The sequence below is a fragment of the Botryllus schlosseri genome, chromosome 16, assembly GCF_051294905.1.
Source record: "Botryllus schlosseri isolate E-star chromosome 16, Bs_hap1, whole genome shotgun sequence".
NCBI lineage: Eukaryota > Metazoa > Chordata > Ascidiacea > Stolidobranchia > Styelidae > Botryllus > Botryllus schlosseri.
The window spans coordinates 16,599,092-16,625,122 of NC_137251.1; the positions used below are offsets into that span (position 1 = coordinate 16,599,092).

Here is a 26,031-nt window from a genome sequence, read left to right on the forward strand (position 1 = left end):
CGGTGTAGCGGGTTCTGTTTTCGTGAAACACACCGAGGAATCCCAAGAAGGAGGTACACGAACAGAACCCACGACACCCCCGAGATGAATCTCAATAGGTATTTGTGTGTTTACTTAGTTTTCATCCATTGAATTTCACGTTGAGTGCGAAAGCACAATTCGGTACCTGAAAATGACGTTTTTCTGATTACTATGTCACGCTAGTGCGGAAATCTGATAAATACACCTATTGTCCACCCATAGATTCACAGTGTATTGAATCAACTGATTTCCGCGCCCTTATTTAGGGCTCTACGCCTTATCAGGTTATTTCAGTGGCAACTAGCGTTGGGACCCCGGGAAATCCCGATCCCGGGATCCCGGGATTTGAAGCAATCCCGATCCCGGGATCCCGGGATTTGAAGCAATCCCGATCCCGGGATTAATCGCAATGAAATTCCGGGATTTGTAAACAGTATTTACCAAGGCTTACGTAGCGTCATGTCTCTTATTTTGGTAATAAAGCAGTGTTGCAAACTCGGCTGATTGTCTAAAACAATTCACAATTATACGATAATAAAACCAACTATGGCATAAAATGAACAGCACAATCATTTCCGCCGTAGTCTACGGATCGTAGCAGTGGCTTATTCTGCATACGACGCCAAAGTTGACTGAAAAATGGTCAACTTAACGGCGGAAACCGGTTTTTGGAGCACCTACTCGGAAAAATTACCTTTTTATTTACTCAATTCTTTGGCGATCAAAGTAGTCAGGTGAACGATTTTCCCGTTTATATGTTCTCTTCTTCGGATCCGTAAATATGGGGGCGATAGGGGATGGGGGGCGAAAATGTGTGTCGAGGTTGATAAGGGGGCGATGAGACGAAAAAGGTTGGGAACCACTGGTATAGCACAAAGGGACTGGTAACGCATTTAAGGTCCGTACACATGATAGTAATTAAATCAACCCGCATCACTCAATCGGGCAAGTCAAAAAAATATCACTCCTTTTATAAATCGCATAATCCTCGGTTCGATGAACTTCCTAGCCAGTTAACTGATGTGGACGGGCTAGCATTTAAACAAATTGCTCCAAAGTGAGCAAATTCGTTGGGCCTTCAAGGCTGACGGCTATACCTTGCCAAGATGTCACAAACGGGTTCGGAACTTCGTGATCGAGCACAAAAAAAATCCGCAAGTGTGTGGAAGAAGAGCTTATGGCAATGTAACGGAATGATGGACGTTTTTCGATCACGTTGGACAAACCAACTCCTACACGAAGCAGGCGGTACATGAATTTAAACGCTCATTATCCGGGTGGCTTTCGATCGCTGCGTTTCATTCGTATTCACGGGAGCATGTTTTTGCGTCAATATTACAGGGAATAAATGTTGTCTGTGTAGCTTGTATGTGCATTTTGCTACTTTGCCAATCCCGGGAAATCCCGGGATTGAGGAGCGAAAATCCCGGGAAATCCCGATCCCGGGATTTGAAATTTGATCCCGAAGTCCCAACCCTAGTGGCAACAGGATGCGCTTTCTTTGATTTCTTTGATTGATGGGTACTCGACTGGTCGATTGTTCTGCTCCTAAAGTGTACTGGCATCTTATTATCACACCGAGATCGTTAGATAATAAGACCACTCAGAAATAAATAAATATTAATTCTTGATGGCACCGAATGGTACCAAAATATGAGCATATACGGCCGAATCGCCAGAATCCTTCGTTGCAATCGGCTAGTTACATACATGTTCGCAATATCTCGCGGGCAATCAGAACCTTAAATCAAAGAATCACATTTGTGTCACCAGTTTATTCACACGTATTACCCGCACCTATCAAATTTTGAGGTGTGCAAGGAAAGATGTGACAGTTGTGTCGAAGTTTGTGTGTAATAATAATGCAATAATGTCACATTAGCGGGACGCTCGTTGGCTCATTAATTTTGCCAAACGTCTACGACAAGAGGAGACGCGTTGCTCGTTCATTTCACGAGCAGCGCGTCCGGTACTTGGAGCTGAGAAAAACGATTTAATTTGTTGTGAGCTCTTCCTTTGAGAGATGTAACTGGCAAATAATTGTTGATGTTATCGCTGCGAGACAATAGCTTCCGTACAGACAACAGTCATCGATCGTTACAGGCATTGCCGCAAAATTGAGATGGTTCGACGCACTGATCTTCACGCCAGTATTTTCTTATAAGTTCTTCCGGTGGTAAAAATCGAAACGTTAAGCAGGACATGAATGATACCTTTCTCGTTTTTAGCACGGTTGCTGTACTCGCAATCACCGGGCAGAAGAGGTCATTCCGTATCAATAGTATTGATGAGCAATTGAGCATCCTATGTACACCATAAACTTTGCTTCGTGCTTTAATACAGTTCGTGCGAGTACAGCGGCAGTGCACGACATAACAAATGCATAAACTTGGAAGCGTAGTTAGCATGTATGATAAATGTAGTGTATAAGGTGCAGATTTCAGCTGCATTCATCGGTCTAGGCCACTTGTGCCGGCATCATTGATCAAATGGATTGATGTAACAGCTATGCGAAAAAGGTACGGAATCGTTGCAGTTCGCAATGCCAGTGTTTATTCAGACTATGGGAATACTTACCTTAGCGCCATCAATCCGTTCTAATAACAATGTATACATGCCTGGTCATTTCGAGCGATCTAGCTAGACGGTGCTTCAAAGTGTAACTATGCCGGTTATTTCATTGCGTAAGCTACGCTGCTATTGTCGAGTTACGAAACGAAGGGTTGTGAGGCTGTAGGAGCGCAGGGGATGAGTGTATACGCCTGCACGTATAATCGCACATATTAATGAAGTATAGTCAATTGTAGTAAATGGCTTGAAGTCACAATGCATTATGTGGCTAGTTTTGGTGGTTGAATTTACACAATTGTACATGTATTGTACATTATACAGTGAACAGGGGATAACTTGATGGGGCGATGCTTGGTGCTGGTTTTGGACATCGTTGAATTGAATGGCATTATTAATTGCACATAACGAACTGGGGCGCCACCCTTTACCATTCCAAGAACTGTTTGATTTGTCTGAAGCGTTGTTTCGCAGTATCTCACTGCAAAATAATTGCGCCGTGTCGTGGTACAGGGAGTACGTGCCAGAGTTGTATGACTAGAGAATTTTCAGCTTTTCCAAATTAGATTAGAATTGGAATGGCGGAATTCGCAAAATCTTGGAAATTAAATTAACTTCGTGATTAGAAAAAATAGAAGTTCAGCTCATACCAAATCAGAGTTCAGTCTCGTAAGCATAATTAAGCATGGCAAATATCTGTACACCAAGCTTGGCTCGTTTCGCACTCTACAGTTCTCCTGCAGCATTTTCAGAAAACCAGAATTAGATTAGAAGCATTGAAACCTTTCACAAATCAGATTTGAGTTAGATCACCGGCATTTCGCTCCAACCAGTCTAATAAGACAGCTAGAATAACTTTGCCAAGTCTGGTATACATTGTGCAACGTACGCTTTGAAAGCTGAAGCGTCTTTCAATCCGGAATTGGTTTCTGGTAGGGAAATTCTACTAGATTATGAATTATGAAATGATGACTATATGAAATATGATATATACTGCGCATTGATGGATACCCGGGCGATGCAATGTGGTATTTTGCTCGACTGCAGTCTATAATTGCAACCTCGTTCCGATTTTCAAGATTGTCGCGCGCATCTCACGTTACGATGTTTTATCCGGTGGTATCACTCTCCGTACCTAGCATATCGAGTTGAGTCTAGGCAAGCCATACTGATATGCGTCCGTGTCATAGAACGGGGACGATCTGCTAGTACTGCTGGCACGGAAGAGGCCTGCAACGCAGAATATACGGCGATGAGATTGGCCATGGAACTACCCAGACACAACTGGCTCGTAAAGCATCTGATAAAAGAGAAAAAACTCAACGTAAGTTCGTAATATAGGCCCTATGTAATATGCGTGTGATGTGATATGTTTATGTTATATGCACGGTAATTGGGAAGTGCATATGAGATGACTTCCCGGTCATAAATGACAGTTGCCTTTGACATACTGTCGTTGGTCCGTAGACATATGAGCGCGGCATAATAGCGTGCGACACTTGAGCATGTCATTTAAATTAGGGTTATAGTTTATTTGAGTCTGGGTTAGCGTTTGAATACTGGTTAACTTCGAGACTGGAGCTGGGGTTGGGGTCAGTGTCAGTTTTGATACTCTAACATCTTATGCTCAAGTGTCACGCGCTTAACTGTCAGCAATGCTCAGTGCTCATTGTTCATCCCTTCGTAATTCAGTCTATCCGTGTAATTTTCCATACATGTGAGTATCATATATTGTGCTATGTAAGAACCAACATTGCTCTAAACTATTTAAGAGGCATCAAAGTCAGACTGAACCCCCTGTGCATTAAGCAGAGTTTCACAGCTAGAAGATTTTCAGATTTTGCAAATTAGACTAGTACTAGAATTACTGAATTCGCGAAAACTTGGAATGTGTGTAATCTAATTACATTAGAATTAAAATTAGAGCATGGAAACAAAACATTCTCAAATGAGATTAGAATTTGATTACCGGCATTTCACTCTGACTAGTCCAAGTCGGGGGAGGGCAAACTTTTTGGCTCGTGGGGCCGCATTCAACATTTCAACCCATTCGCGGGTCGTACTGTCGTATATAGAGATTATGACCCAAAACGCAATATTTTCATTTAATGATAAGTGACCAAGGAAATATGGAGATAATATAAATGTATATTTAAAACAAACTGAATATACGCGCCAGAAATATTGACAAGATCTTATATGATGGGTGTCCTCAACAACGTCAAAATTAGTCAGGGGCGGGCAACTTCTCCAGTCGGCGGGCCGGATATAGGAAAATTGAGTACTTGGCGGGCCGGATTGCTGAATCGACGCATTATTCGCCCATTTATCCAAATACACAAGGAATAAATCGTATTTAATGAATGTATTTTAACGACAGTAATGTCACTTCAAAGCCATTTCTCGCCGATAATGACGAGGATATAATGTGGATTTGAGAACAGCATTGTCATACAGGCGCCGCCATGTCTGCTTCTCTCTGATCATAGTGTCCTATATGGTGTGGACACAAGCAAATCTCACGGATCAGTGAAATTGGTCTGCGTCACACTTTCCATTTGGTCTAAGGTAGTTTTTGACCGACTTGCCGAGCATTAAATTTGATAAAACGGGTATCAATCGAAAGCTACCGCGGTGCTGGTTGCGAAAATATATATTCTATTCTGCTCGAGGTTCTGGGACCCCCAAAATCAGCCTTGAATGTTGCATTGTAACGGAGTTTGGTATTGTGACGCAGCCATGCCGTCTGAGCAGCTCTGGAGTAAGCGCGCACGAGAGTAAGAGTGTGAATGCTCAATCGGTTGCGCAACAATGGCCAATACGCTTGCGGTTTACTCTGCTCCTCACCTGCTCCCAGGCGGCATGGTTGCTCAAAATGCCAAACTCCGTTACAATGCAACATTCGAAGCTGATTTTGGGGGTTCCAGGACCACGATCAGAATAGAATTTATATTTTCGCAATTAGTACCGCGATAGCTTTCGATTAATACCCGTTTTATCAATTTTAATGCTTGGCAAGCCGATCAAAAATTACCGCCAAATTGCCTTTGACCAAAGGGAAAGTGTGACGTAGACCTATTTCACTGAGCCGTGAGATTTGCTTGTGTACACACCTTATAGGACAATATGCTGTGCTCAATCAACTCACGGCGCAATCCATAATTAATATTTCAAGGTGTTCGATAAGCCCGGTATCCCGCATTTACCAATATATCAATTCATTAGGGCTGAGTAGGTAATGAGATAGCGTCGTTGTTCATCCGTGTGGCCTATTTTATCTCGATAATAAATTTATGCGGACCGCGGCATCTACGAAATTTGAAAAGTGGCCGGCGACCCGTTTTGAGTTGGCGTCCCCTGGCATCAGCGGTGTCTTACAAAAGCCTACAAGTGTGCCGTGCTACAAGTCGGCGGTTACGGAATCAAAAATTATAAATATCGGTCTTGTGTAAACGACCATTGTTGTCTACCAACACCATGATTACCACAAACGATATTAGGGTTGAGTACATCGTAAATGCCGATAATGCAAGTCTTCTCGCTTCGACGAACTTACGTGCAAGCTCCACTCGCACGCTGCGCATACAAATAACATACAGTCACTAAAATTTGAGGAAGTAAGCAAGTAGCGGGGTATCTCGGCAGACTGTAGCCGCGGGCCACATTATCATATAAGACGGTAAACTGTCCGCGGGCCGTATGTTGCCCGCCCCTGGTAGAAGTAGATAGCTAGAATTATCCGCCTGTCCAAGTCGGGATCAGGCTGCCAATGTCCATATGGCACGGATGTAATGTTAGTTTATCGGGTAAGAGAATCGATATCGTCAGAAGCCCTGACCATTTGATAATCACAAGAATAGAGTTACAGCGCTAGTATATAGCCGTATCCACAGTGAAGGCTCCTACATAACAATACAGTGCCCGGTGAAGGCGTCACAGTGGCCTTCCTCGCTTTTCATTATTTGAAAACTATATTGTAACAGGCTGAAGACGACAAACCTTTGAATAGACAGCAAGGTTCCGACGGTGCCAACGGCCAACCGGTTGACTCGAGCCGGATTCTCGCTAGACGAACGTCGACTAGCGACATCCCTTTCACAACTCAGGTGATTAAGCTGTTCGTATTTTCGATGCTGGAATTGAATAAAACCCTTCCTCTTCCGAAATGATGTGAAATTGTGTTTTGCATGTACAGACCCCCTTTGCAATATAAGATTATCAAGTCATTCAATAAGCCTAGCATAATGATTCTTCACTGGGGTTCGCTGAATGTCAAGACACACACCCGACTCATGCAGTAGACGTCATGGTGATTTCCAGTAATGTATTCATTATAATCATTTTGTTTTATGTGGAAACCGTGATTTAATGGTTTTTTTTCTTCTAACACTTGCTCATGCACAGTTCATTTCGTGCTCCACTTGTCTATTATAGTAATGTATTAGGTGCGTTATGTGGTCTAGAGATGTTTGTTTTTGTTGCTATAGGCGAAAATGTGGGGTTCGTCAAATGCTTACAGATTAATATAACGGTTCCCCAGGTTAGCAGAAGGTTACGAACCACTGGCCTATCATCACATACCATAAGTACTCGCCGAGGTACTAGTGTTTAACGACACGTTCAATATTGTCAACGCCGAAAATATGCAGGACTCTACGCAGCTCGGCTTACAATCCGAGAAATCCGCAGTCAGCCCCGACGTATCCGGTACGAAGGCTCCAAATCTTCGACCCGAGGACGCGGCCAATTCAGAGGATCCAAAAAATAACCAAGCAAACCACTTGAAAGGTCTGTACAAGTTTGCAAGTTCGCCACACGCATTTCAGTACACTTTGAAACAATACTGTGGGTCGTGAACGACTCCACAGATATGTGATTTCCAGTGACGTGCGTAGCTTTAGCACTGCATGCTTCGCATATCCCGACCCATCGAGGTTTCTAGTCTTCCACTCTAAAAAATAGTATCGAAACTATTATTCTCGTTGGTATATTATCTGTTAGGGACAAGGAGAGTATAAGCTAAGAACTCGAAAACTCATCTCCCACTGATCGACTCCAATCATTAAAGTATATATATAGTCCGATTCAGATTAAAATACTGCAATATTTGCAGTCCGATTCTAAAGGGCAGCGATAATTTGCAATCATAGTTAGTAGGGCCGGGCAAAATCTAGTACCCAAGTCTTTCGATTCCAATTAGAGAATTCGATTACCACCGACTATGAAGTCTTAACAAGAATATGCGCGTTTTATGCAAACCACCCCTGTGAGCGAACGGATGCTGGCCCGCTGAATGCAAAGTTGCTCAACTATATGAGTAGAGTGACTTTTGCTGAATGTTTTGTGAGTCACGCTTCATCGATTTTAGATATGGCTCTTTTATTTAATTTATAATAGTAGCATGGCAGAGTGATTATAGACGTTTTTGTGGGGGATACTTTCTACGAAAATGGAAGATTTCAAATAGTATTTTAACATACTTCTAATTAGGAATCAGCCAAGAGCAATACATTTTTGAAAAGAACTAGCTTCATACTTTAGGATTCTGCAATGAAAAAACATTGGAAAATTTGTCGAGTCCAGCAGTACCTAGCGCTTTAATCAAAAGTGGTTATCAAATTGGTTACACGGTAAATCAATACTGCTGTTCTATCACAGACTTTCGTGCCCTGCGTTGTCTTGTGCTCCATGTATTGACGGGAAATTGAGGTTTCAAAGCTCCAAAACGACAGGCCGGTCCTCGTTGAGAAAATGTCTATTAGTGGCCGAAATTTCGGCGTCCGAATACATTAAATCTGACTGCTCCACTCGAATCACGGAAATCGAGACTCAATTCGGAATCGACCACTCGAATAGCTACGCCCTAATATTGAGGACTGCATGAAACGCGCAATGTGGTGTTTGGTATAATTTAATGATTTCAAGTCCAATGACCGAGTCGTTACTTTGATGAAATTATTGTGCACTGCTTCTCAACTACCGCTGATATTTCGTGCAATAGCTTCGGCAATAAATTCCCTAAATGGATCCAGCCGGAATATCGTTCATACTGCCGTTTCCCTTAGCTTTTGTAAGAATATTTTCGCCAAAAGTTGCTACTTGAGTTAAGTAACGAGGCCTGACAGCGTATCATTTCCGGCAGCGTCGCGTTTTATGTTGCGAACTTCACGATATTGCTTTCGGTGCTTCTCATTCACGGCGGCGGAGCGCGCGATTCCTTGGAAACGTGCATCTGTGATTCACTGCAATGAGTATCCTGAACGTTGATTCGGATGCTCGTTAAAGTGATTGCCGTGGCTTCCCGTCTGAGATTTAGCGCGTTGGGTTAGTTTATTGCCAGGTGCCAGTAAGCGTCTGTCTGTCGACTCTATTCCGTAGTCGCGAGCAGACTTGTGCAGCTATGTAATTCTAGTTCTCTAATCAGACCAATAAGAGCGATTGCCGGTAATCCAATTCTCATTTGTGAAATATTTCTATACTCCTAATTCTAATGTAATTTTCCTGAAAATGCTACCGCAGAACTGCACAGTGCACATGCACAGCGCGAAACGAGCCAAGCTCGGATTGCAGACATCTGCCATTCTCGTGCTTATGGAAACGAACTCTGAGAAAACTGCTGCTATCATTATAGTTTTGATCTAATGCTGGAAAGATCAAATTATTCTTGTAGTGAAACTCAAAGGATTAGACCGCTAATCCGTAACGGTGTTGGACGACTAGAATATTTTCAGCTTTTCCAAATTTGATTAGAATTAAAAAGACTTAATCGCAAAAACTTGGCAATTGAATTGAATTCCGAATTAGGAAAAAATAAAACACAAATCAAGCTCAGTTCGTGTGAAATCAGAATTCGTTCTCAAAAGCAAGAGAATGGCAATTGTCTGTACACCAAGTTTGGCACTTTTCGCACTATACAGTTCTCCTGAAGCATTTAATTACCGGCATTTCACTCTAATCAGTCAAATGTAACAGCAAGTCCAAGTCTGACTTGTAAATCCATTTCATGTATATGCAGGATCATCCATGGTGGGAATAGTGAAACCGTTCCAGCACCTCAAGATGTCGCCGGTCAAGGCCAAAGACGGCAACGCAAGCCCGCCTCCTCTCTGCATAGTAGACGACAGCGTACAGCAGGACCAAACAACCGACGGCGTAGAAGCGCGCGCTTCATACGCAAAGCGCGCGAATCTGGATATCGCTGCAACGAGTTCAGAGTCGCTCTCGAATTCAGGCCAGATACAAGTCGCAGTGTCGCTTGTGTCTAATAATAGCGTTGGTTCAAGCGAGAAAACAATGCAATCTACAAGCGATACAGATTCTACTACGCCGACTTCTGCGGATAAAACATTCTCACTCAACATGCCCACTTCTAGCGACACGACGCTCCCACCCAACACGCCCACTCTAATAGATACGGTAGTCAACAGCCCACCAGATAAAGAATCTAACGAGCAAAATACAGTCGAGAGTGACACACAGAATACAAGTAATCTCACAGACAACAGCGATGATTCTAAACCGGCTTCAACCGCCCCAGCCAATAATGACGTGTCGATAGACAGTTTGGATGAGCCTGAATCTGAGATTAGGATTGAAAAATGCGTGTCTCTAGCCCTTGATCTTACTACAAAGGCTAAAACTAGTAAATCAACAGACAGCGATTTACCGCAAGACGCCGACCAACCTTTAGATTTGAGTATGAAGTCAAAATCCGGGGAGATATCTCCCAAAATATTGGACTTGTCCATTAAAAAGCATACGGGCTCGCCTAAAACGAAGTCAGTTAGTTCGCCTGCTGTTGCGATCACGGTACAGACGATTTCCGCGCGTGAGAAAACTGTAATTGCTGTAGAGAAGCACGAATCACCGTTACAATCTAGCAACCCAGACGCAAGCACCGCTACAGTAACACACATCCCTATCGTGAACAGTCCTTCGGTTGGGGTGAAGATAAATGACTCTGATAAACAGCGAATCTCGAATGTTGTTGCTGAAGATGCTTCTGTCACGAGGTTGGAAACGCCTAAAACCGTTTCACGGCCGCGTATGATCTCGCCAAGTGGATCGCCGCGGATATTAGCGTCGCAAGCCTACGCTGAGTTTGACAGCGCTAAAAGCAACCCTATGAAGAGATGCGCTTCTCTGGACGCGACATCTACAGACGTGAGTTGATATCGTATTTTACCGAAACCGCAGTTTTAGCAGACTTTAATGAATGAATGAATGAATGAATGAATGATTGAATGAAATACTACTTTCTACTTTCAATAACTACTTTCAGTTGTAGCAGACTTGAATGAATCGATGAATGAATGAATGAATGAATGAATGAATGAATGAATGAATGAATGAATGAAATAACTACTTTCAAGGAAGCTACTTACGCATTTTGTCGTTGCATTCAGTTCTCCCTGATACCAAGCCAAGCGAAATGCGGCCGATTTTCGCTGGACGATTCCCGAATTTCCGACTTGCGCCCACCTATCCACAATCCAACACGAATGGTGTCCGCGCCCCCGCAACCCCCAGGACCGCGCATGGAGATCAACAAAACGACCACGAAAGACATGACGCAAAGAATGATCAAAGACGCATCTAGAATCACAACAAACCAGCGTTCTACTCCGATTCCAGAACAACCATTTGTGATACCACTTGAATATCAACAGCGCGCACAAGGCACGAAATTACCGCCATACTCGGCTAACTCTGTAAGTCCGCAATTCGCGCGGCCTCAAATTAGCGTGGTTCGCGCGGCGAGCCAACCGCATCACGCGCTGCGTAAAACCGCGCCTTTGCGCGCGAATTCCGAACCGCAACCGATGCGATACCACACTGTGGTTCACCGCCGAAATTCAGAACCGCGCACCCCCACGGTAAATTACCGCGCTCAGACCCCCACGAATTACCCCCGAATTTCACAACCGCAGGCTTATCAAGTCGTCAATTCTTCCATGGTCCCGTCCACGATGATGACCGTTGGAGTTTTACGCCCGCCGCGGTACGTGTTAGCAAGTGACCAGACCGCGAAAACCAGATTGCCTAACATAAAAAGCGTGCAAAGCAATAATATCCGCGCCCAAATGGTGGCGCAAGCCTACCAGCCTGAAGCTAGCAGCCTTGAACCTTACATCAAAGCCCAGCAAAGGGCCGTCGACGAGAAAATCAAAGAGCTAGAAGCTATAAAGCGACAGCTTGCAGATAAAAGCGTCGGACTATCCCAATCTATGATGTTAGGACCGTCGTATCCTCGACCAGCTAAACAGATAAGACACGAACAACTGTCTCAACCTACAATGTCTGTGTCTCACAAACTAATGACACCATCACCTATTCAACCTGGGCAAAATATAACGCATCTTAATCAAATCCGTGCCTCGCGCGGCATGACGCCGATGCACCAAAGACTACCGGCGCCCAATACGTTGCACTCCCCACGCGTGCAACAAAGACATGTTGTGCCGCGATGGCGTGCTGTAAACTGTCAGGAGAGGCCCTCCTTCGGGTCTAGGCCTAGTGGAAGCCTTGCGTTGGAGACAGGGCCGCAAAGAGCTGTTATTCCTGTTTCGTACCGCGCGCCCGTGGTTACTGCTGGTGTTCCGCGGCAGATATCCGTGCCTCGCGCGTATTCGCAAGGCATCCCCGGCACTGAACTGAAACACACTCCGACCCCGCGGTTGGTCGCGGCTTCCGCCACCGCGCCTGTTTACCGCAACGGTGGTCTGACGATAGACGCTTCGATGCGTACCAAATTAAACGAACCCGTCGTGATTGAAGATGATATAGCGCAGGTGGCTAACGGGCAGATGCAGCAGCGCGCGGCTTTGCAGCCTAACTCCACGCATTCGTTGAAGATCAGGCGAGCGCACAGTTACCACCCGCCTCTGTCTAAGAACCATCACCCGGTCGGACCGAGGCAACCTGCTGCTGTACAAGGTGAGTACCGTTTCCCTGTCAATTTATATGGAAAAATGGTCGTACATTCCTACTACATTTGAACTAGAATGCTATACTCAAGTTATACCGCGGTATATGTCTGAAGTAAGTTCTGGTTTTGTGTGTCATTGGTGTATATTCACACCAGTATATCAGGGTACACGGGTGGAAATGCAGTCTTTAGGCTAAGAGTGTGGTTTTAGCATGTCTTAAAAGTCGCTATTTCTTATAGTGTAATTGAGTAGAATCATTAGATATTTACGGTTGTAATTTTGCTTGAGTTGTAATGCAGACTTCTTTGGTCTCCTCTGTTGATATGTCGATTTTGCAAATCATTAGATATCATAATGGTTTCCCAAACGAAATTCATCTCAGTGCCTGCGTGTATATTTTCAATATCAAAAATATCAACATCACTCGGATCAAACTGCTTTCACGAAAATGTGCGTTGATATCCGTCGTTTTACATGTTCTGGTTCATTATCACGTTGCTGATAGTCGATGTCGCATCAAATCCAAACCGTCGAAATCGAAACCATATAAAAATAAATCCATGTCGAGTCCGCTCACTGATATGTGTTCCAGGTAAAAATGCTCCGGATCCGAGCACTGAATCATGCGCGAGATGCCGCGGTAAAGCGTTCTTCCTCTGCTCCGGCTGCAGGAAGATATGGTATTGTAACAAAAGTTGTCAGGTAATTTACTCCTACTCGCGGCATTGAATTGTCATTGTATAATCATTACCGATGTCAATAAAAACCGATAACAAACACCTTACCTGATATGTTCAATGGCTCCAAAACTCGTCAGCAATTTTCTGAGTACTCACTAGTATTTTCCTGTAAGCTGGCATATATTACCAGTGTAGCAGTGGCAGATTATAATTCGCTGACTCCCTATTTCCCTGTTTTGACGTCACGAAAAATTCCGCTAATTTTTTACTTCCGAACCAATATAATCGGTTGGGTTTTAATTACAATTCTGTAGACCGTTTAAAAAAACTTATCCTCGATTTATTTTTCACAGCTGCAAGATTGGAATACGCACAGTGCTGTTTGCAGCGGATGAATGTGTTCCCGAAAGCAAGATTGAAAACATACCCCCGTACATTAATCTGTACATTTAAAGTATTATATATATTAATGTATACCTTGAAGTATACGTACATTGATGGAGCTGATAGTATTCTTCTCGATTCGCTGATATCGCTATGTGAACACGGTTTTGCGTGGTGATCGGAAATCTCGTTGCTGTGTGTGCACAAAATATTTTTGCCCGTGTACTGCGAAACACGCAAATATTTCCTTAATGGAGCTTGATACACGACAAGTCTATAACGGTATAACTAATCGATGATTGATTCCAGTCAAACTCACAATGTCAGAGACTGCTGTCCGTTTTGACGTGGGTATTATGTCGTATGATACTGACGTCATCTTCGGAAGGCTAACCTACACGGTCGCTCCGATATGGAATGTCACTAAAACCCGTACTTTAAATTAACTATATTAAAATATTAACTGTCGTATAGTGGTAAGTACTCTCTGCAATTCGAATAGTTTTTTGTTACTAAATGCCAATGGGATTCTTATTATATTTACGCCGGCCTCTTTCCTGTTTCTAAGAGCACATCATGATCCTTGGTTTCAAAAGGCAATATGCATTCAGTAGTGGGAATGATATTTAAATGGTATTTGTATACTAACCCGTTTTGAACCTGTCTCAACAATCATGTCGATGTCCACAGAACACCATTTTACGGTAGCTTGCAGTGTCACACTAGTATCTAGTCAATGTAGTTGTAGGTCCGACGTATGGACATGTGAGACTGTAAGATCAGCTTGTATGTTAGTTACTTACTGATTTGTACTGAATTATGACGCGACTGCATGTTCCAGTTCGTTTATATTCGTTGTTCCGTTTTCAGCTGTTGAGGAATTTTATTTTTAGTGTTTCTTTTCGAAATCTATTGTTTTCTAATGTTATTTATTAGCGCAGTTTTGAATTGTAAAAAGTTTGGGAAAATAAAAGGAAAGGGTGATTTCTTGTGGACTTGATCCTTGCATTTCTGCCACCTTGATTAGCCATGTTCACATAATCATGAGCAATGAGCATGCAAATGTTAACATAATTTTGATTGTTTTTGCATCGATCATGGAACAGGATTTTGAAGCAGACAGGAAACTGTCGACACGACATGGAGTAGTAACTAAGGAGTAATGAGTACGAGGTATATCAAATACGCTACTCTGTTGGGCATTCTTAGTACTATGCTAGATAGTGTAGGGCAGCTCACGAATTCAAGATGTATGTCAGATTGTCTTGTATTGTGTAGCGAATCGTCTTAAACTGAAGAAATAAATCACCGAGAAGTCCAATTCTAGATATCTTCAACCTTTTTCGTCGTGGTAAAACTTTTTACCGTCTACTCAAAATTGAACCCCAAAAAAACTTGTACACCCAGTATACACAATACACCGAGTCCGCAGTAAGCCTAATCGATGTAAGGATGAATAACGCATAAAGCTGCAAGGTAAAGGAAATCCTAAATACAAGCCTAATCAGCGATCGGGTATTCCCATGCATAACTATTTTGTCATATCGGGAACGAAATACCTACCTTCCGAGGGTCCATGAACGACAGATGAAAGTCTTGAGGCCGAGGCGAAAAAGTGGCGTAATGAAATTAGGAAATAGATGATCCTTGCCCAGAACAGCGGGGTTTTCATTAGTAGGCTAATCGGCGTGTCTTGGAATCCCTAAAGAGCCTCTTGGAGGTACAGAACTTCAATAGTATACTATTCAATCTTGGAATCCGTGAATGAGTACAATGAATAGGCATTTTCCTATCGTCACCGCTCGTGCATTTTCCTACAATGTCACATCATGTGAACGCCTCACCAAAAATAATCAAGCTCGAGTATACCGGACACCATCTGACTACAGATAACTAGGGTTACCAAAGTCCTCCTTTAGGAGGATTTGTCCTCCTTTTTCAGGTTTTTGAAAATGTCCTCCGAGGTTGCTTAAATGTCCTCCTTTTTGAGATTTTGTCCTCTTTTCCGAGAATTTTTGTTAAATATTGGGCAAAATTCGACTGAGATACGGTAAATCAGCACTGAAGTAAACGGTCCGACGGTTATTTCGGGAGCTGAGCCGGGAAGTTTACCTTTCTTTTTCGACCGACCACGAAGTGGGAAAAATTTACCATTTTTCGAGATTTTCCTCCGGTATTCTAAGTTTGAAAATATTTTGAGAAAGTGTCTTCCTTCCCCGATTCCAAAATATGGTAAACCTAAGATAACTAACCTACGTAGGTTATTAGTTATCTCTCTATATTCAATAAATAGTCTATTGAAAATCTTTAGCGTTCTGCTAGGGTGAGTTCTGAAGGCAAGATATGACATGAGAGAGAGAGAGATGGTATTCTTTTTCGCCTGCACCATCGAGATGCTTTGACGACGGAGACGCGATACGGCCTTTATAGTACGGTCATCTAGTCTGCACCCCCGGTTTTTTCTCCCCCATGCTATCCGTGACAGCTGAGCGCCTAGCGGGATAGCCGCGGATACCAGTTTTCGAGTTTTTGGTCTGACCCGGCCGGGGATCGAACCCACGACCTACCGATCGAGAAGCCAGACGCATAACCATTACACTATCTCGCTCGATATGAAATCGTTCAGAGTTTGTGGAACCTCCATTCGTGAGCCATACGATGCTTCCATGCAAAAATTGATTATCACCTCAGACATGCCGCTCCTGGGTTTTTCTACCCAGATCTGGGTTTTTCGAGCATCACCTGGGTTTCTGGGTTTTTGTCCTTGAAATCTGTTTTTTTTTCAACATCATGTTCGTCAGGTCAAGTTTGCACTCGAAAATTAATTATTAGATTAGTAAGATCATAATGTCGCAAGACGCACACACTTCCGTTTGTCACTCATTGCATGCATGTCAAGAATTGTCGATGGATTTCGTTGTTATTGTGACGGCTTAATGATGTTCTTGTAACGAGTCCTGAGACACTGTTTCACTCGTAAAATGAGAGGCCTCGGTGTAATGCGATGAAGCTTCATTAAATACTAACTTCCAGGTCGCTGAAAATCATGTTGGGGCAAATCATTGGAACGGTTTTCTGACAATTTGATACGATTTAAGAGTTGAACGCTAGTATCAGCAGAGGTGGTCAAAGTAGTCAAGAAAGCTACTCAAGTACGAGTAGAAGTACTTTTTCCATAAGCAACCTAAAACTTCTTGAAGTAGAAGTAGAATTGACTGACTTTAAATCTACTCAAGTAAGTAGGTAGTTGTGAAAACGATTGTGATTCGTTCGCATGGATTGTCAAAAGCTGCAAATTGAGCTATGCGAAAGGTGCACAGCTTGATTCATATTGATGCATACCAGGAGGTATCCATTCATCCGCATCATGGGATGAATATGATAGTTATTGTTGTTGTTTGTGATATTCATGGTGTTTGTCGACTACAGTGGTCATTTAAACCATGGTGTGTCGTTATTTTTTTATTCCGTAACTGCCGACTTGTATAGCACGGCCCACTTATAGGCTTTTTGTAAGACACCGCTTACGCGGATGATATGGCGAGGAGGAGCCGAAATAAACCTCCAGCACTTAGGTAGAAATTCTAGAGTCGATCTCGGTCGGAATCGAGCCCATGCACAACCCATTGGTGTTGTAGCTGTGGATTATACCACTACGCTATCTCGCCCACCATGCTGCAAGCGTTGAACCAAATTGTTTAAAAGTAGCATACAACTCGTTTAGTAGGCCTACCAGAAATAAGTGAGAGCTATAAGGTTCTAAGAAGATATTTCGAGGAAATGCAGCAGTACACTTTAGCGACATTAGTAGTAGATAGTATTGGTATGGAAATGTGATATTAATCCTCTGTTTACTCGAACAGCCCGTTAAGAAAATATCATGATATGGCGCCCTCCCTCATCTTATAAGGCCCGTGGTTTAATCGAAGAGCAATACAGAGTTGTATCGGATATGGTGCACACACTTTGCGCGATTAGTAAACGTTAATAAAAAATATGCTGGATCGTAAAAATGCCATATTGTTAGCTTTATTTCCGGAAATTCAAGACATTAGGCCTACTACACACTTGCTTGTATCCTTCAACATGTATGTTCTCCTGACAAAAGAACTAATACTAATTAGAACTCGAAGTATGATTCTGGGAATTGAAAGTGAAATATAAATAGGCTACTACTTCTAGAAGCGGAAAATGTATTTCATGTCTTTAGTCCAGAAAGTTTCAAAGGTAGTATGCTAAAACAGGTCTAAATCTAAAATAAGTTAGAGTCCACTTTTCCAGATTAGGACACGCCATGGACTGCTAGATCAAGATACGCAAATAACCACGAGTTGCAAGCGCCAATTATATGCGTTAATAAAAACAACAACAATAACCCTGAATTTCACGACCCTCAGAGATGGGAATGAATGGCATTGTTTTGAACATTCGCGGCCCCGTAACATATTACAGTAAATATACACTATTGAGTATTGTCACTGCGCACCAATTGTTTCATGGCAATGACTTGAGAGAAAAGCAACATATATTGGTGGGATTTGCTGTGTTAACCGAGCATACAGTATAAACTGTTGTAATTTCAATATCAACAGCTAAAACTTACTTCTATTACTGCATGACAGTAATAGTGACTGCCAGTTTCCAGTTTCACGGCTATTTCATAGCAATTTGAGTGTAATATAGGATCTGGGGTTTTTTGGGTTTATTTAGCGTCCACATCTGGGTTTTTCCAAAATATATCTGTATCACCTGATATATATAAACCTGTATTTTACATGCTTGTCAGTTGATTTTCTTTTCGTGGTTGTTGATTGCAAGGAGGAAAGTATTTTGTTTGCGAATCATGGCACGATCATTTTAATGTGGATATTTCGGTGAAGTTAACTAATTTACAGCATATCAGTGTGATAAATATTTTCCATTGAATGACGACGTCTTTATCCAAACTCTATCACAGATCCTACAGACCCTTGTCAAGTTGGGTTAGGGATTTTGGTCCTATCGTAGTGACGAAATTTGCCACTGTATACCATTATTTCTAAAAATGGCCGACATTTCATATTGGTCTGCGGCGGCTTCTTCTAGTTGGAATTGAGTCAAATTTGGCGTGCAACGTTATTTTTATGCTGATTCCACACCGGGCCCGACTCCGGATCCATGGTCATTGTCAGGCCGTGTTATTTTTGGCATATGCCAAAAATAACTTATTTTTAGCATTTTTCGATTTTTATTTTTGGCAGTTTTGGCACTGTCCTCTAAATAGATAGTTTCAGCCTCGAATTAGTCACAAAAACGCTTTATTTGGGCTAGTTTGTCAAAAGACACCACATAATGTGCAGCATCCACGTATAATCAGTGCCAACAAACAATAATAAGAAGAAAAAACCTAACGATTTCATAGGTTAATAATATCAAACGAAACCACAAAATGTGCAGTATCCATCGTAATCGGTGCCAATAAGCAACAAAAAAGAAAGAAAAGCCTAACAAACACGCTCAAAAGCTGATTGTTACAGCTGTTGAATAGACTTAAATCGTTTGCACTGTAGCAGTGCTTCCAAACTCAGGTCAGCTAAGTTTCTCCTAAATTCATTTCTCGCCCAGCGAATCTGGGAAATATCGGCTACAACAGTAGCCATTGAGGGAAAGAATGTTGCCAGTCATCCACAAAAGGTTTTCAGAGCTTCAAAATCTTTGGAGGGCCGAACCGGCTTCCATGCATCATGAAAAGAGATCACTTCGCCAGTGCCACCGATCTCATCGCGGAAAGAATTTTCTTCCCGATCCTTTTCCAGGAGTTTCCTGTGTTGTCTATCTCAACACATTCTATTTAGTAGCCCGACTATCATTTCTCCTTCAGTCTACCGATATATTTTCGGAGGACTTTTGTCACTTCCGGTGGCTTTAATATTACCAACTCGCATGGAAGAGTCCTGGGAAGGTTGACGCATCAAGACTGTCTGGCAAAACGAGCTCAGAAATAGCCAGACAGTTTGCTGCGTCACAATGTTCAACTCGATCACAATGCAAAAATCGTGGTTGATTTTGGGGGTTCCAGTTCCATGAGCAGAATATAATTTATATTTTAATAATCAGTACTGCGCCAGCTTCTCATTGATACCCGTTATTTCAAATTTAGCGCTCGACAAGCCGGTCAAAAATGGTCGTAAAATTGCCTTTAGACAAACAGAAAGTATGACGTAAACCAAATGCAGTCAGCCGTTCAATGTCGCTGTGCCCACACCATTTAGGACACCATGCTTTCACCCCTAATGGGTGGGCTGAGCCCAGATTAAGAAACCTGCCCTTAACGAACGCTCTTCTCGCTTGTAACGCGGTCCTGTTAACACAACACCATGAACGAAATACACTATTTGGCAGGCCGTGTTCTTTTTGGCATATGCCAAAAATTGCTTATTTTTGGCATTTTCAAATTTTTATTTTTGGCAGTTTTGGCATCTGGCTCCTGAAATGCCAAAAATAACACGGCCTGGTCATTGTTCGTTGCTCCCACAACGGCAGTCGCCGGTCGGCAGTGTTGGCGTCGGCACTAGATCAGTAACTCGACTTTTCAGATAGGTATTCGGTAATGGACGGGCAGGCGGTCGCAGTATAGATAACTAACCTATGTAGGTTAGGTTAGTTATCTATAGTCGCAGAGCTGCCTGCGTTACTGCCGTAGGTTAGTAATTTATCTATAAACAAAAGGTAGGCAAAGCCCGCAAAGGAAAATTACTTCAATCTATCAATGCGGAGACGAGAAACCATTTCGTTTTGAGTTTAGTAGAAATCGATGGATGACGATCACTTTTCTAGTGAATCGCTTCGTGCAACCAATTATCGTATCAATTATAATTACTGTGGACTGTGCGGCAGAGATCAATCGTAAAATGTACATACGGTGGGACTTCAGTGCTTGAGCATCATAAGCAACGCGTGAGTAGTTTGTAATAGTATAGGCGGGAGAGGGACAGGTACATGTCAGAAGTCACTGGTGACAGTGTTGAATTGGGTCTAGCTAGTGTACTCTCTCACCCGCTAATACGTGACGACCACGAACCCTAATTTATAGTGTTTTGCGTGATTATCAACTGCGTTCTTCCGAAAATCTATGTATGCACATTGTGACATCGGAGATCCATGTGTTCATAATTAATTAGCATAGGAGCATTCTGCCTTCATCAAGTACCCTAACGGCCTAACCCCCAAACGCCACCCTGATTTTATGATATTCCAACCTAAACCTAACCTGTAACACATAATTGTGAAAATATCGAGTTTCATGGAGCCTGGAGGACTTGGTTGATGAACATGTGAAACAAGTAGCACGAGAAATTTTCTGATATTCATGGGGAACACTGATTGGTGATGGTCATGGAATAATGTTGTTATCTTGAGGATGAAAAAAGAACCGGATATGCTAGACCTGGGACTACCAGCACCGTATCCATGTCATAATACTGATTCCGGTACATAGTCGCTTGACTAAATACCTATGGTTGTTATTTTATATGCTGGCAGTTATTTATTAAATAATAGGTATTACTGCAGTATGACGAACTCAATATTGACTGTTGCCATCGGCGGTCTACTTCTAATCGTCGCTATCAACTTTGCCTTGCACAAAGTAGAGGAGGGTCACGTTGCTGTGTACTACAGAGGCGGGGCGCTTCTTCAGAGTACTTCTCCACCTGGATTTCATGTCATGCTTCCGTTTTTCACAACATTTCGATCGGTTCAAACTACTCTACAGACCGACCAAATAAAGAATGTTCCGTGCGGTACTGCTGGAGGTGTCATGATATATTTCGATCAAATCGAAGTCGTTAATATCTTACAACGCTCGGCGGTGCACGATATTGTTAAAAACTACACCGCGGATTACGACAGAGTCCTTATCTTCAACAAAATTCACCACGAACTCAATCAGTTCTGTTCCTCGCACACTTTGCAAGAGGTCTACATTGAAATGTTCGATACGATAGATGAGAATTTGAAGAAAGCGTTACAGCAAGATTTAGTCGAAATGGCTCCGGGCCTGCGCGTGCAAGCTGTGAGAGTCACAAAGCCTAAAATTCCTGAAACTATCCGTAAAAATTACGAACTAATGGAGGGAGAAAAAACGAAACTACTTATCGCCATGCAGAAACAGAAGGTCATCGAAAAAGAGGCGGAGACTGACAGGAAAAAGTCGCTCATAGAAGCCGAAAAGGTAGCCGCTGTGGCAAAGATTCAGCACGAACAAATGCTTCGAGAAAAAGAAACACAAAAACGAATTTCCGAGATTGAGGACGAATCGCACGTAGCGCGAATGAAAGCCAGAGCCGACGCTGAATTGTATACTGCTAAATTGGAGGCAGAAGCCAATAAAGTCCGACTGACTCACGAATTTCTTGAATATCAGAAGACTCTTGCTCTATCTTCTATATCCAAAGTTTACTACGGTCCGGACATTCCAAAGATGCTTATAGACTCGGGTAATCCAATTCTCGGTGGTGTCAATGTCCAAACCAAGAAGTCAAATGAAGAATCTAAGAAGTCAGATTCAAAGAAAAATAATTCTTAATGACTATTCACTAAAGTGTAGTCTGCTCGACTGGATGTGGCTGATATCTTAACAGGACTTGTGGTCTCCAAAACTTAACCATGCTATGCATCCAGATGCAGCCCAATGAAATTTTTGCTAGTTCGTATGTATTACTCTGCATGTAATTTGCATTCGATCATCTCAACAATATTGTGTCGATTGATTCTACTTGTCCATATGGAAACATTCTTCTTGTTTATGAGGTGTCATCATTGAATAAAGATGATCAATTCTTCAATCGCGGAATCGATAACTTGTAGAAGATGGTGAATTTGTTTGGTATGTTATTCTGTAGTTTTTTTTTACTTATAGCAAAAGTACATCTTGAAACTACTGATTATTCTAGTCTGATTGCATTGTGGCTACCCAAATTTTGAATATGTGTGGGTAAAATTCTCGAATGTGTAAATGTAAACACTGATTACCTTCAATTGCTGTGTGAGCATTGATTTGCGTGTGCTGTAACAATTAGTTGCCACCTTGAAATTAAGAAATTATTGAAAGTAAACCAGATGCAATCTTGTATCGCATTACCATTGAATCATCTGGCTCTGGTAATGATGCACAGCAATTTAAAGAGTCAAGATGGACTTGGTGTATTGCCAGAGTGAAAACACCATCTGGTCTATATCCTTGAGTCAGTTTCTATTGACTTTTAATGTTATGACATTCCGTTGACCACAGACACATTTTTAATGCTGTATTGCTATAGGAATTTTGCATGTGACAATGATTCCAATTTATGTATTAATCATGACAGAAGTAACAGTATGCATTTGATCGATGAAAATGTTTATTTGGGGGATATCCAAGACGCAAGAAATGCACCATTGCTTCAAGATATCGGTATCACTTATCTATTGACGATAGATGTTGAAGAATTGCCAGCTGAAATCGCGTCGAAGTATTGCACAAAGTTTGTTGATCTTGAGGACACTCTGGAAGCAAATTTGTTGGATTTGTTGGACACCGGTGTGAATTTCATCGATGAAGCCAATAATGAAGGGAGAGTGCTGGTGCATTGCAATGCAGGAGTTTCTCGAAGCGCGTCGTTTGTGTGTGCGTGGCTAATGAAGAAAAAGGGCATATGTTTGCTCGAAGCAGAAGAATTGGTCACGAAACAAAAGCCAGATGTTGCAATTAATCAAGGATTTATACGTCAATTATTGATCTACGAAACAATGGGATGTAAAGTTGATCGCGACCATCCCGGATATCAAGTTCACAAATTCCGTAAATTGCGAGCTTTAGCCGAGAGTGGTGATAGGCTTTCTCCTGAAGTACTATCTGCTAATCCATCAAAAATAACTGGGTCAATTAACCAAGACTGTGTTTATAAGTGTAAAAAATGTCGCAGGCCGTTATTTAGCCGTTGCAACATCAACCCCCACGATGTTGACGAATCCAAGATGTTTCGTTCCAAAAATCCGCTCGAAAGCAGAGGTCGAACTAAATGTAGCTCATACTTTTTGGAGCCTATCCAGTGGATGGCGAGTTCGATAATCGACAACATGACTGGGAAGTTAGACTGCCCTTCCTGCAGTTTTAAACTCGGTAGGTTTAACTGGGCCGGGGCCAGATGCTCTTGCGGCCGATGGATCACTCCGGCTTTGCAGGTGCATGTCAGTAGTGTGGATGAATCGGTTCGGTGATGGAATGATTGGAATATGTTGAATAACGGGTAAAACTGCAATGGGTGTAGGCTACTATGGGAAATATTGTATGGTCTGTGAATGAAATTGTTGCCTACGCGCTATGCCTATGTTGGGTTCTCTGTGAGTTCATCAGAAGTGGGCAGTAATAAAGTACTTCTTCTTCATTGGAATAATCCCAAGTCTATTTTTCCTACTCTTAGTAACTTACTCATGTGAAGTGATTCAAGGAAGTTCAGAACGGATGCCAGATATTAAGGTTTAAGGCAAAAATATAAGGTTTTTTACCAAATGGATATAATATTCAATTGTATATTGAAGAGGTTATTATGCCTTTGGATGACTTTTATTACTGAAATTGTAGCAGCTGGGTGAAAAAGCCCATGTATCACGGAAAATGTATATATTTCCGGAAATTGTGCCTATCTATGATGTCACACTGTCACTAATCATTCTGTGGTAGTTGAGAGGAGACACCCTGCAATTTTGGAAGTAGCCTGCCTCTGATCTACCGCTATAAGTTCGAGTACAGCTTAAGTACTTTTCAAACCCTAATTTTCTACTTGATCTTGTAATGGATTTGACAGTCTTCAAAATCGCTACTTTTACTTCTCATCAAGTAATTTAGGCCAACACTTCCAGTGAGTGACTACATAGGCTCATGAAAAATTCAATTTGTGACCAATGTTCCCTCCCTGACTGAAACCATAGGCTGTTTACCGTGAACCAGAAATTCGGTTACTGTCAGGCCTGTCCATAAATATACCACGCAGGACGGTAGGCCTAACTGCCGCCCCCCAATGGCGCGGGGGGTCGAGATCAAAGGGGCCCAAAATTGTTTTGAAAATCAACACGGCCTACATTAAAGAGTATTTCGCGAAGGATTTATTCAATATCGAAATTTTCTTCGCGCCCGGCGCGATTTCATGGAATTGGATGTATAGATCTTGATACGGGTGTCGGGCACCCTTCCAAGGACCCCCTTCCCCCCAAAAAATATTTATTTCGACGCTGGCCATTACCGCTCCACCACAGATGAAGAAATTTGACATTCCAGTCAACATGCGGCTCTGCGAACTTGTTGCTGTTGTATCGCCTGACGGCCTTTTGTACCGCGGTCAATGAAAAGCATACTCATGAAAGGAGGTCGTATGAAATAACGATCAAATTTCAGAAACGATCTGTCCTATCAAAAATCTCGGTTTCGCAGTAAGTGCGAAATCAGCAAAGCACGAGAGTCTCTAAGTTTTAACACCTGATGAAGGAGCGGCGCTCCGAAAGCTCCTGTAACTATAATAAAGTTATATTCATTCGCAAGTGGAGTGGACTTTAAATAGGGTGTGAAAGCTACCAAGGTCTTACGTCTAAGCAAGTCGGTAATACGAAAATTCACGCTTTCACATTTATCCATGGGGAGAAATCTACGAAGTTAAGCTAGGGTTATCATACCATACGTCCTCGTTTAGGACTTGTCCTCCTTTTTTCCAGGTATTTCAAAATGTTATCCTTTTTGGCAATTCGTCCTCTTTTACAGCCAAGATAATGGACAGGTTCAACTGAAAATCGGTATAAATGACGGGAAATAGGTAATATATGGAAGTTCGAGCGGGCCATTCGTGTTTCGAACGAAACCGACTACTTTTTTTCATGCAACAAAAAAGTGATAACCTTTTTTAGTCAATTCAACAAAAGTTCCAGTAAATATTGCAAAATCAGCTGTTTTCAGTTCCGATCGATTAACTTTTACGATTTGGCAATAGACTCCTTCTCCTTTCCCGATTCCAAAGCATGGAAACCCTAATTAAGCAGAACCAAACGTGAAGTGTGTTACCAAAATGACCGCCGCCTTCGGTTCAGCTTCGCTCAACAACAAGGCTATTTTACCAGGCTGCGCAGTGCACACTGCTCGGAAGGCAGCGATCAAGATAATATTCTTTGTAGTATTCCAAATACATTTTAATGTCTGGATGGAAAAACGTGGATACGGGTTTACAAAGTTTAAAGTGTATTGCTTCGAATTACGACAGGGAAAAACATTATTTTTCCCATTACCTGACACCAACACATCCACTGAGCAGCATATATTAACAATGTAATTCACTGCTTTCAATTTAGAAACATAATAGTAGGGTGCAGAATATAGCTAAAATCGTTGACTTGGCCCGCCAACTTATTATCTACTTCTCATTTGTCCCGCGGAGAAAAATAAT

General features: G+C 42.2%; 3 protein-coding genes across 3 annotated transcripts in view; all 3 read left to right on the forward strand.

Moving 5' to 3' along the window:
• The window catches only part of LOC145458559 (uncharacterized), a 39,867-nt gene extending 25,301 nt beyond the window's left edge, over positions 1 to 14,566 (forward strand). The window contains exons 6-12 of the mRNA XM_080336963.1: positions 3,780 to 3,913; positions 6,573 to 6,695; positions 7,239 to 7,377; positions 9,605 to 10,752; positions 10,995 to 12,525; positions 13,111 to 13,220; positions 13,552 to 14,566. Of these exons, the coding sequence (XP_080193089.1) occupies positions 3,780 to 3,913; positions 6,573 to 6,695; positions 7,239 to 7,377; positions 9,605 to 10,752; positions 10,995 to 12,525; positions 13,111 to 13,220; positions 13,552 to 13,593 (3,227 nt within the window). The 3' untranslated portion in view covers positions 13,594 to 14,566. The remainder of the gene's footprint in view (positions 1 to 3,779; positions 3,914 to 6,572; positions 6,696 to 7,238; positions 7,378 to 9,604; positions 10,753 to 10,994; positions 12,526 to 13,110; positions 13,221 to 13,551) is intronic.
• A 6,538-nt stretch (positions 14,567 to 21,104) lies between these two features.
• On the forward strand, positions 21,105 to 22,677 carry LOC145458970 (erlin-2-B-like). Its single transcript, XM_080337483.1, has one exon. The coding sequence runs from the start codon at positions 21,135 to 21,137 to the stop codon at positions 22,146 to 22,148; it is 1,014 nt and encodes a 337-aa protein (XP_080193609.1). The 5' UTR covers positions 21,105 to 21,134; the 3' UTR covers positions 22,149 to 22,677.
• Positions 22,678 to 22,813: 136 nt separating this feature from the next.
• LOC145458971 (dual specificity protein phosphatase 12-like) lies at positions 22,814 to 23,997 on the forward strand. Its single transcript, XM_080337484.1, has one exon. The coding sequence runs from the start codon at positions 22,865 to 22,867 to the stop codon at positions 23,819 to 23,821; it is 957 nt and encodes a 318-aa protein (XP_080193610.1). The 5' UTR covers positions 22,814 to 22,864; the 3' UTR covers positions 23,822 to 23,997.
• Positions 23,998 to 26,031: the final 2,034 nt, after the last annotated feature.